Raw genomic sequence first — 19,140 nt, 5'->3', positions numbered from 1 at the left:
AGGTGCTGGGACCTCTGTGTGTCCCTGGCCAGGGAATGCAGGGGTCCCTGGACTCCCCTCTGCTTCCTGCTAACGAGACACACACTCACACATACACAGAGAGAGATATACACACTCACATACATACGCATCACATCGATCAGGGCAAGGATGAGGGTCGCTCTGCGCCCCGTTAACCAACCGCTAAGGACTGAGTGCCTTAGGGCACACTGCCCCCTGCCCACACACACACACACACACATGTAAAAACACAACAATCTCATCTGCATACAGCCCTCGAGTAAGGCTTCGATGCTGTCTCACATACTAAGAGGATAGATCCTTTTCTTTACTGTCGGATCATCAACACTGGTGGACAGTGTGCTGTAGCACCAAATGCTGAACAATGTACCGTAGCATCACTTTTTAACAGTAACATAGCGACGACTGCCACACGGCTTAACATTGTACTGTAGCGACAACCTATAACCCATTTTATACTGAAATGTGGGACACAAAATTCCCTTATTCCCTTACACAGCCACACACACAAACTCATGATTACAGCAGGAATACTCTTAACATCTGCTCCAGGGCTGCGATTACTTTTTCAACGATTAATCTACAGATTATTTTTTCGATTAATCGATTAATCTATAAATTATATTCATTACGCAACATAACAATTATTTCCCACCAAATAAATATCAAACTTATCTCATTAATATTTCAATATTTTCTTCAATCATCTTCTCTTGAAAACAAACAAATGTAACAAAGATTTGAAGTGCATTATTCCACAACTAGCCACCTTTTGACTAATAATCTCCGTTTTACAATCCAACATATTGCTTGTTCAATTCAAGTAAAAGTGATCAAGCGCAATCTGCATTCAACACAAAAATATATGAGACGCAGGTCAGTTGGCACTTCCGCACGTCAGGCCGGCTTGTGGGGATGCTTCCACCTAGCGCAGCCATTTTTCGTCATTACGACGTGTCAGCGCAGGGTTATGCAAATCGACCTATTTACATAATCGAGTAGTCAATTTACGTTGACGCGTCACCCCACCCCTAATCTGCTCTGGTGTGTGTGGTGTGTGACGTTTGGTGTTTCAACCAACACAGGAACATTTCAATATTTGGTGGGGAAAAAATAATTAAATAAACTAAATCGAAGCACAAAGCCGATTGCAATTTAGTAGGAGTGTAAAAAAAATGTGTTATGGAAGTGTTGAATGTGGCAGAATATGCATTTACTTAAACCAGGATAGATCAAATGTATATTTCATATGTGTGGACACACTTAAAAAGGCGCAACAGCGCCTCTACTTTCTTCGGAGCCTTAAGAAAGCTCACCTTTGTCCCAGGATCCTGGTGAACTTCTACCGCTGTACCATTGAGAGCATTCTCACTAACTGTATCACAGTATGGCAACTGCTCCGCATCAGACCGGAAAGCACTCCAGCGGGTGGTGAAAACCGCCCAAAGATCACCGGTACACAACTGGACAGCATCGAACAGATCTACCGTCGACGCTGTCTGGGCAAAACCAGGAACGTTATAAAAGACTCATCCCACCCCAACAATAAATTTTCACCCTCCTCCCATCCGGCAGGCGTTACAGAAGCCTCCGCTCTCGCACCAGCAGGCTCAGGAAGAGTTTCTTCTGAGAGGCGGTGACCCTGCTGAACTCTACTCCATTCCCCCACTCAACTCCATCCTCCCTCTAGCATCATCTTGCACTCCACTGCAATTTGCACAACTTTCTGTTTGCACTGATCATTTCCATTTCACTTCCGTTTTGCACTAAGACTCCTTGCACTATTTATTTACATATTTATTAATTTATATTTATAGTTAGTATATATAGTATATATAATGTATATAGTTTATTCTGTATATATTCTGTATATATTCTGTATTCTGTATATATAATAGTACACTTTTGCACTTTCTGGTTGGATGCTACTGCATTTCATTGGCTTGTACCTGTACTTGCTCACTGACAATAAAGTTGAATCTAATTTAAAAAAAAAAAAAAAAACATATATCCTTATGTGTGTGTGTGTAATGTGTCGACAGGTGCAGTGAAAGGTGTAAGCTGAAGCTGTAGGTTTTATGCATTCTGTAATTAACACTTATCACATTTATTTCTTTTGCAGTGCAGACATGATTGGACTGTGGGGATCACACGCACAAACACACACACAGGAGTGGCGTCATTAGAAACCATTAGCAGGCAACATTAAGTGGCTAACAGCTACAACAACACTGGGCTGTTAAACGTTATGATCATTATTATGGGAGATGAGCGCTGCTGTTGTGATAACACTCCAAGGCAGCAGACAAGGTGCAGCACAAAGAACAGCTGATCTCTGAGCCAGTGATACAAATACAGGTCAAAGACAGGAGGAAGGATGGATCTGTATACTGAGCGAAAAAAGGGGAAATCAGAGCTTTCTGCTAACCACGACGTCAGGATCTACAGCTGTTGTATGTACAGGAAAGTTCAACATACAAACAAACTGCAAACCCGTTTTGCTGCGGGGACAGTAATGTCAGCTATGTAATTTCAAACAGAATCACCTTTTTAAAAATAACAGTGTGGCGCGACAAGGGTAAGTGGTGAGAGACACAGCACATCGGCAGGAAAAATGCTGAGGAAGGCAAGTATCCATGAGTAAGCATCTGGGTGAACGAGAGGTTAAAAAAAAGAGGAAACGGGGGTGGGGGGTAGATGGTGTTTAGTCTACTCTTCTTCTGCCCTCGGCAAAAAAAGAAAAGAGCGAGGAGAGAAAAGCAGCATAAATAGGTAGTGTGTGTGTATGAGAAAGAGAGATACAGGGAGCGAGGGAGAATATTCTGTGTGTGTGTGTGTGTGTGTGTGTGTGTGTGTGTGTGTGTGTGTGTGTGTGTGTGTGTGTGTGTGTGTGTGTGTGTGTGTGTGTGTGTGTGTGTGTGTGTGTGTGTGTGTGTGTTTATGAATAATTCAGGTCCATGGAGAGGGCAGCCTGCCGCGGTAATGAGGAGGACATGCATTGATACCAAATATTGCTGGTGGGAAGCTATCGATCCGAGCCATTTGTCCAAACTTTAGTCAGGAAGCCGGCGCTCGCTGCAGCTTTTACAGTGACTGACAGGCCGGCGGACAGAGAGAGAGAGACATTACCAGGATCTGTCAAAGAGACGTCACCCTGGAAACACAAAGGGGATTCATCTTTCGTTTAAAAGGAAGGAAATGATGGAGGGAATATGAAAGGAAGAGGAAAAATAGAAGGATTCCATTACAGACGAAAGATATTAAGGACCCAAACATCTTATTTGCAGCATAAAAATCAATTTGACATCTAGTCCAAACTAGACAACTTGAAGTTAAGGTGTGTAAGGAGTGTAAACCTTAACATACATGTCTCAAATGTGGGTGGGAACACCGAGAAGAAACTCATATCTAGGTTCAAACAGTGCTTTAGTCATTTAATTTCCCTCTTGGAGAACTACATTCACTCGCACTTAAGAAATTAAAGTCCATAGATTTTCGTTTAACAATCCAAAAACCTGTCTTTTCTCCCTCACTACATATTGAACTTTCATTAGAGCCCATATGAAAACAAACAGAGATTCGTCTCTTGTTCCATTCAAGAGCACTCAGACTTCTGAGACGGCAGCAAGCGGATTCCTGTGGATTCCTTTGCTCAGTAAAGGTGTCGGCACCATCACACAGCACGGATCAACACGTGACTTAATATGATCGAGGCTTACATTCGAGTGGCCGAGTGGTCTGCAGGAGGACCTGCGCTGATGGCTTCAGATGCCTCTACATACTGTATTAGTCCGCCTAGACCAATCACCACGGCCTCTAACATACCACCCAGTATAACGTGCTTGTGTGCATAAACTAGTGGAGAGACCACAAACTAAGCTATTTGCGTTTTATAGATTGTATTGTTTGAGTTAAAGCCTCAGGTCTGTTTTTGGCCCCATTGTGGAAACCAACCAGCGGCTAAAAAGGCTCAGAGAGTAGAAAAAAACCCAACTGAAACATGTTTTTCCCCATCTTCAATCCCCCGCCCCCAACACTTTTTCTCCCCTTGTGCAAAACTTCATACCTCCCCGTTCACTCACTCACTCACACACACATACATACACGCACACACTCACTTTTTCTGGTGTCACAGTGTCAGATATTCCAGGTTAGGGAGAACACTGGGGAAATTACACTCTTACCTAGGCCCCTAGCATTGTGTGTGTGTGTGTGTGTGTGTGTGTGTGTGTGTGTCTGTGTGTGTGTGTGTGTGTGTGTCTGTGTGTGTGTGTGTGTCTACATGTGATTGTGTGTAAGTCCAGTGAATCTCAGGGGCAAACCTTTTACCGTAGGGGAAGTGGACAGACAATGGAGAGAGAGAGAGGTGTACTGGTGGTAAGGGGATGTGTGCGCGTGTGTGGGGGGGGGGGGGGGGAGGGGTGAATGATGGAGTGCAGGAGAACACAGCAGGGATTAAAGGAGGACAGAGAGGAGGAGAGGACAGAGGACAGTAGCAAACATGTCCAGGCCATCTAACCAGTCCCACAGCTTCTCGTTATGTGTGTGGGGAATTCACATCACCAAGTTTAAGATATTCTCTGCACAGATATATTTCCATTGGAGAATGGAGTCCCTCAGTCAAGCTGCTGGGTCACATCATCTAAAAAAGCATAGTAGATGAATGTCTTTTTTTTATTGATTTTGTGAACAATAATACGTCTGACAACATAATGGCATTTTGATTAGGTACCACAATGATCGTAAACAAGTTACTCAAGTGTTTTGATTTTGCTTAATTGACACGTAGAGGAGAACAGACAGAGTCAAAGCTTGTCATCCGATTGGTCTCCAGCCCCCATCGATGTGACTGATGCAGGTGCTTTATACTGAGCTACCTGGGGCACTAAAAGCACAGAGTGAATGTAAAATAATAGGGGGCGTAGCCAGACCCTTTTCACAAAGCTCATTTGCTTTTGGCTCTGCGGTAAGTCTGACACAAAGTGGCACTGGGAATCAAACTTACTGCCACTACGAGCAGCCACAGTGGGCACCGCAAAACCACTCTCACAAACACACACCCACGCTCTTGCACAATGAATGTCAATCATCCCACATACGCACACAACTCGCAAAATTGCACTTTTCTCTCTCTCTCTCTATAGTCACATGCACACCATCTGTCTCCTTCACCTGTACAGGCCAGTAATTACAATGAAGCAGTAGGCCTAAAACCCCTGCTGGAATTACATCTGTAAGGACTGATAGTTTTGAATGGACCTCCTTTATTATACACATATTTGCTGGTCTGAAAGATTTTTTCTGAAAGGAGTTTTTTTGATAATAATGAGAAGAGCTTTTTGGAGAAACAGCTTGAAAGGAAGCTTTTCATAAATACCTTACAGTCATTTCCAAAGCATTAATAAGTGCAAGGACAGTATCAAGGTGTTAAGGGGCCAGCATCTGTGCTTCCTCTATGAACCGCTAGTGCAGTGGTCGCCAACACGTCGCTCGGGAGCTACCAGTAGCTTGCCGCTCGTTTCTGAGTAGCTTGCCAAAGGTTCAAAGACTCCGTACATTAGACAACACGTCAACACGTGTTTGCCTTTCTATCCAATCAAATTCACAGACATCCCGCCCCCTTTTGTCACAAAACGATTATAAAAGATTATCAGCTGTTAGTCCAACAAATGACGCTGCTGTCAAGTTTGGTTACGTGACACCGTAACATTCAGACAGAGAACGTGGTTCACTGCAAGAACATTCCAAAACTATAGCAATTCCTCATGAAGACAGTAGCACACTCTCTGTCATCTCACTAACATCAGAACAGACTGAATGCATGTGAAGTACAGATGATATGGGAACTACTGGGAATTCCCTGAATTACAGGGAATGTGAAGGGAAATTGTGACAGTGATATGTGGACAGACAGAAATGTGAAATATGAAAGGTAGAGTATTAGTAAAATCCGTAATAACATTGTTTTGTTTTCTTTGAGAGATTAATACGATGTCAATTCATTAGTGTGAGTTTGACACTGAAAATGTATACAGAAAAAAACAAGCTCATGTTGCTGAATTGAAGTCCTTTTTGCTACAAAATGTGAGTGTTGAGTGTTGGATATCGACATATTTGTAAATGTTCACACAAAAGACACTTATTCAGCTGGTTTGGCTGGAGAATCAGCCATGTGGATAAATGTTACTAAGAATGTAAAACATGAGGAGCTCTCAGACACTTTTCTTTTGTCCAAGTAGCTCTCAGAGGCAAAAAGGTTGGAGACCACTGCGCTAGTGCAACCCATCTATAGTTATACTGCAAAAAGACTAAAAGTTTCTCTTACTTACCACTACGCAATGGCTGAATTAATCATATGAAGAGTGGGAGAAAGAGACGGGGAGAGTCAAATAAACGACATTTGACAAAGACAGGATTTAAACTCGCAAGGATGTGAGCGCACAGGAGCAGGCCAGTTGCATGTAGAACACACCCAACTCCTCAACTACATAAAAAAACATCTGGATTGCATCCAAAACCACCATGCATCAACACACACACACACAAGACATTTGCACACACACTCCACACACTCTAATGAAGCCCCGATAGTGACGAAGAGCAGCAGGGAGCGGTGCAGATCGCCGAAGACAAGTGTGTGTGAGCCGCATCGCAGAATGTGTGTACGCGTGTGTGAGTGTGTGTATCTCCGGCGGGATAATTATGGTGCTCCTCGGCAGCTGAGCATGCCAGATGTACTGGGAGAAGGAGTAGGAGGAGGTGGAGGAAGAGGAAGAAAAGGAGGAGGAGAAGGAGGCACGGTGCAGAGCAGAGAGGGAGCCCAGCACCAGGAGCAATGCAGCAGGGAGCACACGGTGTTATGTGAATACATTAGTGTGACTATGCTATGCACTGATGTGTGTCCGTGCGTGTGTGTATTTGTGAATGTTTACGTGTATATGTATCTGCACTACTGAGCCTGAGTATGCATATTTTCACTTGTGTAATGATGTTTGCGCATAAAAGCCTCATGTACAGAGAGTGTCCGTGTGTCCGTGTGTGTGTGAGTGAATGCTTGGCACAGCCAACTCAGTTTCCTGCCATCCACCATTAGCAGGTTGGCTCTGTCACAAATGAGTGTGAGGAGACGGAGGTAGAAGGATAAAAAGGGACACAGAATACGGGAAGAGAAAGTGGAGGAGGAGATGCTGAAGGAGGGAAGGAGCAGGTACGCGAGGAAAGAGGGAGAGAGAAAGCAGGAATGTAACAAAGCACAGAACGGGTCAGAGTTGCAAAATTGCTCATAAATTCTGCTTCAAGGGAACAGCATGACATAAGAATACAATATCAACTAAATGGAATATGCATAATAATTTGAACAAATTTAGCAATCAATCAACTACAATTCATACACACCAGGAGAGGCAATGCATGCACACAATGCGTGCGCACAATGTTTACACTGCAAAAGGGTGACTCATATACTTATACCATACTCGAGTATATCAACTTTTTGTTTGTTTTACATAGTTATACACTGAAATATTACTCAGAGTGTAGATTGTTGCTATATTTTTAAAGGGCCGGGGTTGAAAAGCTCATGTCAACCTCCTAACTTGAGCTGAAACATCCAAAATGTGCGTCCCACACATACTGTTAAATATTTGTTGCTTGCAATACATTATCACATATGATATCACACACACGTGTGCATATTATTGTATTACATTCAAGAAAGCAAGACAGCAAATGAAAAAAAGAGGAGGGAAGAAAGGAGGGCACAGAGAAATGTGATTCTCTCCTCTCCTCTGGTTGGCTTTGTCACCTTGCTTACCCTGGGGGTGTGGAGCAAAGAGCCTTGGGAAATTACTGAAAGCAGAAGGCATTGATTTATCCAAGACGATGTGTGTGCATGCCTCTGTGTGAGTATAAGTGTGTTTGTCAGAGGGCCTTTGTACTGCAATAAAGAGAGCAGCCTGGTCGACATCTGTTTAGAGACAAGAGATAAGAGCGACAGTGTACACCGTTGTTTCACTCTTTCTCTCGTCCTCACCCTCTCCTGCCTTCTACCGTCTTCTGCTGTGTAATTAAGAGCCAAAGAAACCCTCGACCTCTCCCAGCGTGCCATCACATCCCACCCCCTGCTGCGCTTTCAAACGCCGTCTCTTTCTCTCTGGGAATTGCATTCTGTGGCCCGACTGAAACACAATTTCGGAGTCCACAGCTCAATTCTTGAGTAGACACAAACACAAATACTGCCGAGTTTGGGGGGGAGAAGCTAAACTCTCACTAAGCTCCTTGGCGTTCTGCAAGGCTCAATCTTACTTTTCTACTTTGATCTGCTACAGAAGCTTACAATTCTGGAACCTCATTTCTCAGAAATTATGGGATTATTACTGAACCGCCCTGGCAAGAAATACTGAGGGAGAAACCATCCCTGATTATCATTTTCATTCCAGACGCTGGTGGAGTGGGAAAAACATTAAGATGTTCCCAAAAAAAATGACAACACACCGTTTGTAAGGAACACAACTCATCGCTCTTTGGTCAAATTGAGATCTAAACGTGTGTTTAATGGTTGAGGAAAAGATTTCAGCATATTTTCAGCACAGTAACTGACCCACTGAACACTGACAACACAGTCAGACGGCCCAGTGTGACCCTCTGAGCAGTTCCTATGAACTGGTTGGGGGTGTGTGAGTGTGGATAATGTCACTCGCTTTTATCCTGCACTAACATTTGTTCGCCTTCAATCTAGCAATTTCTGAGACTGAATCCTTGTGCTGTTGTCGTGAGGTCATATCCCATGTACTGTGTGTTCTATTTAGAGCGTCATGGAGTAACACACTTATACTGTGATATAAGTTATACTGTTTGCTTGATGTGTGACATCACAGGAGAGTTTATCCAAAAAAAACAGAATTCAATAAAATGCTAAATGTGCTCGAGCACTGCTAAAAAGCAAATTCACATATTGCAAAAAAAATTCAAAATAATTAGCATTTTGTTATTTCTCTTGTATATTTGGTACCATCACATCCCCACTATTCATAGAAGTGTATACGCGTCATGTTCACTCATTGCCTGACTCGACCATATTAGCACCCATCTGCCAGCTGCTCAATATGAAACTGCTCAAAATACCATGAACACACACACACATACACACACACCTCCCACAGTCGACTGACACTTGTGTGTGAGCTCTCTCCATTTTTGTTTTTCTGTCTGTCTGGCACCATCTTCCCCTCTCTCTGCTGGTTCAAACAAGGCTAGCAAGGTGACCCTGAATCACTGGCAGTGTGTGTGTCTGTGTGTGTACCTGTGAGTGTGTTGACATGCCTGTGTGCATGCACTTATCTGCGTGAGTGTGTATAGTCCCAGTAATTAACACCAGCCACTAATGAAGTCCAGCTGCTCGGCAAGAGGACTGAGTGTGTGCCAAAATCTGCCAGAGATCTCTCTCATCCTCTCTCTCTTTCATTCTAGTGCTTTATTCATCTTGATTTACCAATCCACAGCTCCCCCCTCGCTCTTCATTTCACCCTATTGATCTGCATACACTCATTTCCTGTTCCATTCTCTGTCTCCTTTTCAACTGCGTGTTATCAGTATGTTTGTGTTCATGTTTTACGACCGGTTATTGTTAGCCATGACTCAATTTCACCAGCATCCTTCAACTATTCCATCCTTGAATATTCCTCTCATCATTCCATTAGTGTCTCCCTCTGTCCAACTTCTAGGTCAGGTCTCGCTTTACTACAATCCACTCTTTACTCTTTCATAATTCATGTTTTACCTCTAACCTCAACTGGAAAAAAGTGATCAAACATATTCATTTTGTTGAGTGTCCAATGACCCCTCTCCCTCCTCTCTCTCATTTAACTCACTTAATTTAATTTCCTTCTGTCCATTTCTCCCTTGTTGCATCACTTGCAGCGGTGATAAAAACCAAAACCATTTCAAATAAGCAAACCCTATATGCAAAGGTACAAATTCTCAAATTATTCTTACTGTAAACTTCTCTGTTTACTTCCTTCTAGACACTATCTGGTGCTCATTCTATTTCTCGCGCTCATACAGACGTGCTCGAGCGCACGTGCGCACACTTACGCACACCGCTGAGGCATTCACCTGTGGTACTTCATCATACACACAGTAATCAGTTAACTTGTACCCTATAAGGGCACAGCATTTTAGCTGACTCCATTATTATATAGGTCCAAACTCTTCCTGTGTTTCCCAAACACACACACACACACACACACTTGCTACCAGCTATAACAGATGTGCCTGTCATGGGAGAAAATGAATCCAGAATAGTTAGTGAATTAAGCAGGGAGTTAATTGTTGCTTGGCCCCTGTTTATGGAGCGCACAAAGGCAAAGCGCCTTGTTTGTCTTATGACAATTAGCCAACAGAGATAGAGAGAGAGGAGGGGTGTGTGTGTGTATCTGTGTGTGTGCATGTACATGTGTATGTACGTAATCGGCCTGTTCTCTTTAGCAGCTGGTGCAGCCACACCTGGACGGGTTGAGAGGAGCGAGAAAGAGAGAGGAAAGGCGGGGGGAGGTTTGTTATACACCAGTCTGGCTTTGTGACACACATACCAAACACACACACACACACACACACACTCACACAAAAACACACACGCTCACACACACACACACACGCTCACACACACACACACACACACACACACACACGTAGATAACATATAGATTTAACAGAGACATCACCCGTTAAAACATCCCATTCCTATACACGGCTTTTAACAGACACACGCAGAGTAATGTTATGTTCAGACGTCTATCCTGGTTGGGTCTCTCCCAGTCTATTTGTTAGTGTGTCCTATTAGGTTTCCAAACAGCTTGTAATGACTAGTAATAAACAGCAGAGGAGGAAGAAGGTAAATCAAGCGAAAAAAGACGACAAAATGAGCTCTCCAGGGGACCACTGTGCTCCCAGCCTTCAAAAGAGACGCACACACACACTCACAAACACAACAAGAACCCAGTGTATATATTCATACAAAGAGTGGATCAAGCAAACAATGTCAAGTTCTGATAGATAGGAACCATTTTGTAGTAACAATTATACATTTTTGTTTCTATCACACAATTTAACAGCAGTAATAAAACACTAATTAAAACACACCTGGGGTTGGTACAGGCCAAGAGGTTAAAGAACGAGGTTGCTCTCTTTCTAACTTTTAATTATTTACTCCTTTTGACTTGAAGTGTGTTTATCTTATCTCATTATAACTGCTAAATTAAAGCAATCTAAAGGCTATAAAAGAGCATTAATTACAACCAAATTCACCTTCATCTTCCTCTTTTTATTTACCGACGCCTTATTCCATCCCATCTTTTATCCCCTATCTAGTCCTCCCTCTCTCCTTCATCTAGCCCTCTGTGGTCCTCACTCTTTCTTTCCAGTCCCTTGTCCCTTCATCATCACTCCCTCCTTCCCTCTGGTGTCACGGCTCGCTGGCTCCAGGTGGCGAGGGAGGGAGGGAGGGAGGGAGGAAGGGATGTAGGGAAGGATGGATGAAGGGAGGTAGGGATGGAAGACAGGAGGGGGGGATGTGCCGTCATCTGTTGCTATGTTCATACCATCACAGTGCAGACCAACACCATGCACGGTCCTCAACACTGCCAACTACTTTAATAATCAATCTTTTCCTCTGATCATAACTGCACCTCCATCTCTCTAACCTTCATTGCCTCGTTCACGCTTTACTCTTAATATTCTCCTGTCAGCCATCTCACTTTTGAGTGTTTTTACCTCTATTCTATAAGTAAAATCATCAAATTGAATGATGATCACATGAAAAAATGTGCGACAACAGTCTGCGTGTGCCAAATATGCAGTTCTGATAATAAAATGGGGGCAACTGATGGCAAATGGGGTCTATCAGGGATTTTACCACAACTATGCATTTTGTATGAGACCTGTGTGTTGTCCGTACATCAATTCAGTTGAAATTTCCGACGAGTCTTTGCAGGCACAGGCTAATGCAGAGAACGCAGAAGTCATAAGGAGCAGCTCAGTTCAGGGGCAGTAGAGCAAAAGAGAACAGGAAGGTGTCTCGCTGGTGGCAATGACTCTGACACACACAGGCACACAAACACAGCCAAGAAGAGTGAACCCTCATTCACATTATCCACCTCCACTGACTCTAAAAAGCTTCTTATTCGCCCCATTAAGTCTTCAGTGACACACAAAGTAACCACACCTGACCCTGCTTACCACCACATACACAAACATACAGAGCTGTGTGTACTTTGGTGTGTGTGTGGTTGGGGCTGCGCATTGCAACCCTGACGCACTAGAGCTGCGCAAAGACACACACCACAGCTCTTGGGACGGCTGCTTAGACAGCAGACAGACATTACTAGTCAAGCACATCACAGATTTGACTGGAGGCTTAAAAGACAGACTAAAAGCCGGTTGTCTACTCAGGGCCGGCAGATAAGTGTAACCTGAAGGTAGAGAATAAAAGACGGTAAGTTTATTTGATGTAAGCAGTCAGTCTCTTCCCAGAGGTTCCAGAAACTTTTTTGGGGATCTGCATCCAAATTCTGACTGAATTCTCACTGAGTTGAAATGTGAGAAGGCAATATGGTGTTTACTGTGTTTACACGTTAAGAGAGACAAAGAAAAAACGTATTACATATGTTTCCTAAACTCAAGAAAACAGATTTTTACTTGGTGAATATTTAAAGCAAACCAATTTGTGATGTGTGGAGTTGATCGTCAGATCTGTGTAGAGTGTGGAAGGGTGAGGGTACCTAACATCAGAGTGCACCGATGTAAATAGGTAAGTAAAGCTCATGCTGAGGACACATCATTAGCCACCACTCTCCACAGGGAGTACTTAGATCCAGGTGAGTGGACACTCGATACCTCCAAGGCATCACTGTGTCACTGTGTGTGAGCGTACGAGTGTGTGTGTGTGTGTGAGTTTGTGACAGAGGGGGAAGGACCATGAAGCATGCAGCTAGCAGCAGGGATTGGGGTGAATGAGGAGTCGAGGTGAGGTGAAGGGTAACAATTTAGGCTAAATAATATTATTAATAAAAGCTGGGTTTAAAATGCGTCTATGAACAAATCCTTGTTTTTAATGTAGTTCATATCTTATTATGTACTGCATATTAAGTTCTACTGCTGAGAGGCCTGGCCTGTCTTGAGTTCTTCTTCACCACACCATGCAATGTGGCTTCTACACTTGGTTGCTGACGATTTGCGATTTGGTAACATCCTGTTTTCATTGATGAAGCCTCAAAACTGAAAGAAATGCTAATCTATCGTTTCAAAAGCAGGATAAATGAAATGCTGATGAGCAGGCAGTGAGACAGCCTCGTTCATAGTGCGAGCTACAGAGACAGAAGGGGGACAAACCTTGTGGACAGGTGGGCTCTTCTACAGGCCATCCAAAAGGCAGGTGGGGATGGAGGAAAGCGGAGGAGAGAAGTCAGGGTTAGTAATAGAGTGACTGAGGTAAGCATGGGGGGGGGTTAAAGGCGGGTTTATAACTGTGTGTCAGTGTTCCTGTGCTGTAGATGCCTGATGGTGGTGGAACTATGTACCAACTAATTACATTTCTTCAGAAATGAAGCGATACATGAGGGCTTCACTTGAGAAGCTATAATCAGAATTCCATTAGATACATAATAAATGCTGACACTTCATTTGTGTGGTGGTGTAATGACTTGTGCAGAACTAAATACTCGATGCAAACAAACACTAATTCGGATCCGGTTTGGCTCTATAATCATGCTGCAGAAGTTAATGAGAAAAGCATGGAGGAGGGGAGAAAAGGAGGCAGAGAAGATGGATTGGAAGAAACGCTTTCAAACAATGAACATGTACAAGAGAAACAGAAAGATTTACATATGTGTGCTATGTTACATTCACTGAATCAACCAGAGACTTGTAACTGATTAAGGTTATGAAGAAAAGAGATATGACATGACACTTGAGTTTTTTATGTATGTTATTGTTATGAGAATTTTGTTGTGAGGTGAATAGTTAAGCATGGCGCTGTCTTACGTTTATGGTTTGGAGTTGAAGTTAATTCAGGTCTAGGGTATTCAAGCATTCTAGTCTCAAATAAGAAAAACCTGTGAGTAATATCAAATCAGTCATTTCTATGGGTGGCTGATTTTTGTGGTTTCTCACAGCTGCAAAGAAGAAAACAATAAAGCTTGCCAAAAACTGCTGCAGTTACTGTCCTTTGAGGCAGCCAAACCAAAATACAGAATAGTAAAGGAGGCAAATGTGAGGATGCATGAAAAAATACACTCAAGCAACAAACCACACAAGAACACAACAAGAAAAACAGGCAATCAGAGTTTCCTAATGTACCTGAAAGCCATTGTGCAGACAATGTATTTGGATTTGCATATACAGTAGTGTGACCTGCTGTTCATCAGCACCTGCATGCTTGGTAGTCTAGTCGATGACAGTTTTACAAAAACATTACATTCATTCCCTCTAAATTATGACATCATCTAAATGCCTAGACTGTACAGGTAAAGCTGATGTGTTGTACACATGGGCTGTTGTACATAGAGATAAAAACGCAAATCATCTCTTTTTTACTGCTGCCCTCAAACCTCCACTTCACATGTTGTCTCCCCCCAGTGTGCCATGCCAAAAGACAAATAAATACTTTCTGCATCCTCTTTTCATATCCACATCTTCGAGCCCTCCCACTAGCTTTCTCCCCTCCAAACCCCCCTGCTCAGCAGTGCGTGGGACACACATACAGCACTGTCAGATAATGACAGAGAGAGCACATGTACAGTTTAATACATTCACAGATGCTCCCTTATAAAAGCTATGTATGTGTATACATGTGCTTCTGCAAGGAATTTGCGAATTTATTATGCCATATAAAAATGTACACAACATAAAGACTTTTGTCTCACATACACAAACACAACAAACTCTCAGAAGGCAAACTGGCCCCTGAAGCATAACTTATTTTTCCAATTTTCTCTCTCCTCAGTGTGTGGGAGATGGACGCTGTGTGTGTGTGTGTGTGTAAGAGTAACAAAACATCAACAATATTGCGTTAAATGAAGTTATTGATTATAAGTTGTTCCCAGACACATAATCAACTGCACAAACATGTTAAGGGTGCAAAATGAGTCTTGAATACCAAGCAGTGGTGCATCTTGGCTGCATTCGTTCAATTCACAGATAACGGACGGTTTGCTGCCTGATACACTTGGACATGGATGCTCTAAATAGAATAATAAAGTCATATCTACACAAATGATGCATTTAGTATTCCAGGAGGCATATAGATGATGATGATGATGATGATGATGTGCTTGTAGGACTGTATCTGAAGAGAACACCACAAGGGTTTTCTTCATCATCACCAGCTGGTTCACTTATATGCATTCTTGATTAAGTATCAACAACTTGTTGTGTGCAATACTACACACTACAGGTGTCACAGACCACACACCATACTCAGCAATAGAAAAGGTGGGTTGAAAAACATTTTTTTGGGACAGCTTGTAATAAAAAAGGGGGGGCACTGAAACCCTGAGAGGTGGACAGGTTGGCCATGCTCGTCTATAGCCTTCCCAAATTAGCCCTCTCTTTCCCAAACTGCCTGGATGTTCTGACAGAGTAATTAACAGGACCGTGGGGTGCACCGAGTATTACCCACAGAGCTATGTGACAATAATATCAAAACTTGATCAGCCAGTAGGAAACTCTCTCCCCTCTGCTAACCCAACCCCAACACAATGGTAAGAGGTTTGCGTACCTGAAAAGTAGAGGGACATACATCATTGGTCACTGCCTGAGAGCCTGACTACTTAGCCAGTTAAAGGAGGATATATTCATTAATTTGTTGTGAAGGAGGTGGGCTGAAAACTGTATTTACAGCAAAAATCTAGAGAACAAATCTGCAGTTTAGGTGGAAAAATGCTTTTTTCAGTAACCGAAAGCCTGAAAGTTAGTCTAGTGCCTAAGGGTGTTTCAGTTAGCCACGAGAGAACCAACTTACCCACTCTACACCTATATGTGAAGTGAAACTGGAAGTCTGTGTGTGCGTGTCTTGATAAAACTCTGTCTGTCACCTCCTTGATGATGATGTCGAGCAGGTACAAGAGAAAAAATGTGGGAATAAAGGTGGAATAGATAAGAGTAAGCAGTGAGTTTAACTGAGGAGGAAGAAGCGATGGGAAGATCACACTGTCTCAACATCAGCTTTGGGCCTGTTGGGGCACAGGTGTGTGTACATGCCAGTGTGTTGATACACATTTATATTCACATCCTAGGCGTGTCAAGAAACATGTTTGTGTGCATTTTCGCGGCGGCTGGAAATACCTGTACAAATGAGCCTATTTCAGGTGTGTGTTTAGATGCCTGTGTGTTTTGTTTATGTGGTAGGGTAGGATTGTGTTCATGGCACATTTCAGGGACAACATGGGTGCTTCATCTAGAGGATCTCAACACCTACCCCCCCCCCCCACACACACACACACACACACACACACACACACACACACACAGGTGTGTAAAAACACAAGAAGGATGTCAGACAATTTTACATCTTTTCATCTCTTCATTTTCCCATCAGCACCAGTACCAAAAAAAGACTCTCTCTCTCCAGCATAAAGTATACTCTCTCGCTCGCAAAGACATGGGAGGATGGGAGGTGTTGAACTATAATAATAGGAACTGGGCAAATTTAAAAATAATCTGCCTCAGTTTCATAATTAATCTGTGCTCGCTTTTGAAGCTCTTCATACAATTAGCACGATAATTAACCATAAATGACACCACTATGTGGGAATTTGTGTGTATGTTTGTATATGAGTGAGTGAGTGAGTGAGTGAGTGAGTGAGTGAGAATACCACTAAGAAATTAATTTGAGGAAACTTAATGTAGAGGAGGAGAGAAAGCGAGAAATGGAAGAAGATGGGAGAGGGCAGAAGCAGACAGGAGGGGGTCAGGGGAGCAGAAGAAGAGAGGGGGACAGAAAAAGAAGAGAAGGTTGTTTCAGCAATAAAGGGAAGAGCAAGGAAGACAGAAACCAGGAAAAAGGGAAAGTATGCAAGGTGTATGTTCTCTCGTGTGTGGTGCATGTGTGTATAATAGAGTGTGTAATACTGTATATCAGAGAGAGAGAGAGAGAGAGAGTGTCTGTGTGTGTGTGTGTGTGTGTGTGTGTGTGTGTGTGTGTGTCACCACAGGGAGTTGAAGTCAAAGCTACTCCAGTTGTACTTGAACTCTCTCTTCTAATGTCTCCAGACATTACTAGACAACTCAGAGCAATGTCAGCAATCACACACAGGCTGCTGCTGTACCTCGTCCTCACTCTCGCTCACACACACAAACAGAAACACACACACACCCCTAAGAGTGCATCAGTGACTCTGGGATCGTCTGTCAGGGCTGGCAAGTGGTTGGGGGTGGGGGGTGCAGAGCATTTGTTCCCCAGAACAACTCATAGGTCCACCTCGTTAATCTCCATGACGACAGGGTTGCTAAAGCAGCAAATTAGTAGCGAGCCGGAAAAAAACAGTCACAGGGGAAGCTCATAAAAGAACACAGTTAAAAATATGTTTTTATTTAACATGGTTTTTATCTAAACACGCACACACAATTTTAAGTGACCCCTTTTCTGAAACTAACAAAAGCGGCACAGGCATTCAGTGACTGACTGTTGTTCATTGTATGTCCATGAAAAAAGCAACTGGCCAGTTTATAGGTTGGTTAGTAAAAACCTGACCATCATATATCACCATGGTAGCAGCTTCACTGATAGGATACTACGTAAAACAGAAAATCTATTATGGTTTTGTAATTGGAAAAGGAGAGCTCATTGGTCGGGACGGGAACTTTTAATGAAGTAGTTGTTTTAAATGCGGCTCGACCTCAGAAAACCAGGTTGGGGAGGATCGAGTGTTTCACCAGGACGCCTGGCTCTAAATCAGTGAACACTACCAACGATCACACACCAACACAAGATCATCATGTCAGTATGTTGAACAGCATGCCATTACCTTATCCAGATCAACTTCTGTCTCATTACTGGCTAAATGCTTCATGTTGCAGTGATTACGCACATTCTGACGCAACTTTCATTTTGTATTCTAGTTAATGTATAAAATTGTTTGTTTGTTTTGTTTTCTAAGGTCTCTTTTGCAGCAAAGGTGCAGCCAAGTGATGAAGAGCCATCAAGTGGTCCAGACACACATACACGTCACATAGTCAGAAAACCTGTCTGTCTCGCAACTGTTTTTGCAAGTGTGCCTTTGCAAGTGTGTGCGTGTGAGTGTGCTCGCATTGTGTCCGCTGTTCAAAGTTTGTGGGAAGAACACAAAGCTTTTAAACCAATGGCAGAAAAATACATGATACACATTTATACTCTGAAAGCACAAAGTCACAAACTTACACGCACTCTCAAGAATATGGCAAACCGTTAAGGCTGCGTCTCACTCACCGATCATGTGATTGGCGACGTGTATCTGGATCTCCCGTTCTGTCTCAAATGTCATTTGGCATTTAATACACTGGTAGGTCTTTTTCTGTAAGATGGAGAAAGACATAAACACACGCATGAAAAATTATATTATATGTAAGCAAAAACCCGAACATACAGGATCTAAAATATTCCTATCATTGTGAGCCACAACATGAATTATATGATTTGAAATACAATTACATCTTCTGGTAAAACAAGCAAGATAATCAAAGGATTTAACTTTTCATGAAAATCTTCAAATCTCGTATCTTTTCAGACTTGGTTAACGGCTGACGATGAGGTTATATACGCATGTAAAACCTTTGCAGAGATAGGGGGGGGACAAAATTAAGACAAACAGGGAAAAGACTATGTGCAGAAGCAATGAAAACAAATGAAGGACAGCAAGTACAGGACAGTGAGCAACAAATAGAGAGAGAACATACAGCAAGAGGAAGACAAACAGAAGTGAGAGACAGAGAAACAAAGAAAGGGAGAGAGCAAGAGAAAGGAGCAGAGGCTCTGCTTATTCATTCATGGCACACAGCGATCACTCATGCACAAACACATACAAAATACACAAAGGCCCCACTTCCACTATCTCTGTGCTGCTTCAGCCTCCACACACACACACACAC

At 42.9% G+C, this 19,140-nt stretch overlaps 1 protein-coding gene across 1 annotated transcript in view; it reads right to left on the bottom strand.

The window, feature by feature from the left end:
* Positions 1–19,140, bottom strand: part of znf423 (zinc finger protein 423) — a 118,530-nt gene that overhangs the window by 40,487 nt on the left and 58,903 nt on the right. The window contains exon 18 of the mRNA XM_076142616.1: positions 18,482–18,566. Coding sequence (XP_075998731.1) covers positions 18,482–18,566 — 85 coding nt within the window. The remainder of the gene's footprint in view (positions 1–18,481; positions 18,567–19,140) is intronic.

This window comes from Genypterus blacodes, unplaced genomic scaffold (genome assembly GCF_046128005.1).
Source record: "Genypterus blacodes isolate CSIRO-AG114 ecotype Tasmania unplaced genomic scaffold, CSIRO-AGI_Gbla_v1 ptg000021l_1, whole genome shotgun sequence".
NCBI classification, from domain to species: Eukaryota; Metazoa; Chordata; class Actinopteri; order Ophidiiformes; family Ophidiidae; genus Genypterus; species Genypterus blacodes.
This window is presented reverse-complemented; position numbering and strand designations above follow the sequence as displayed.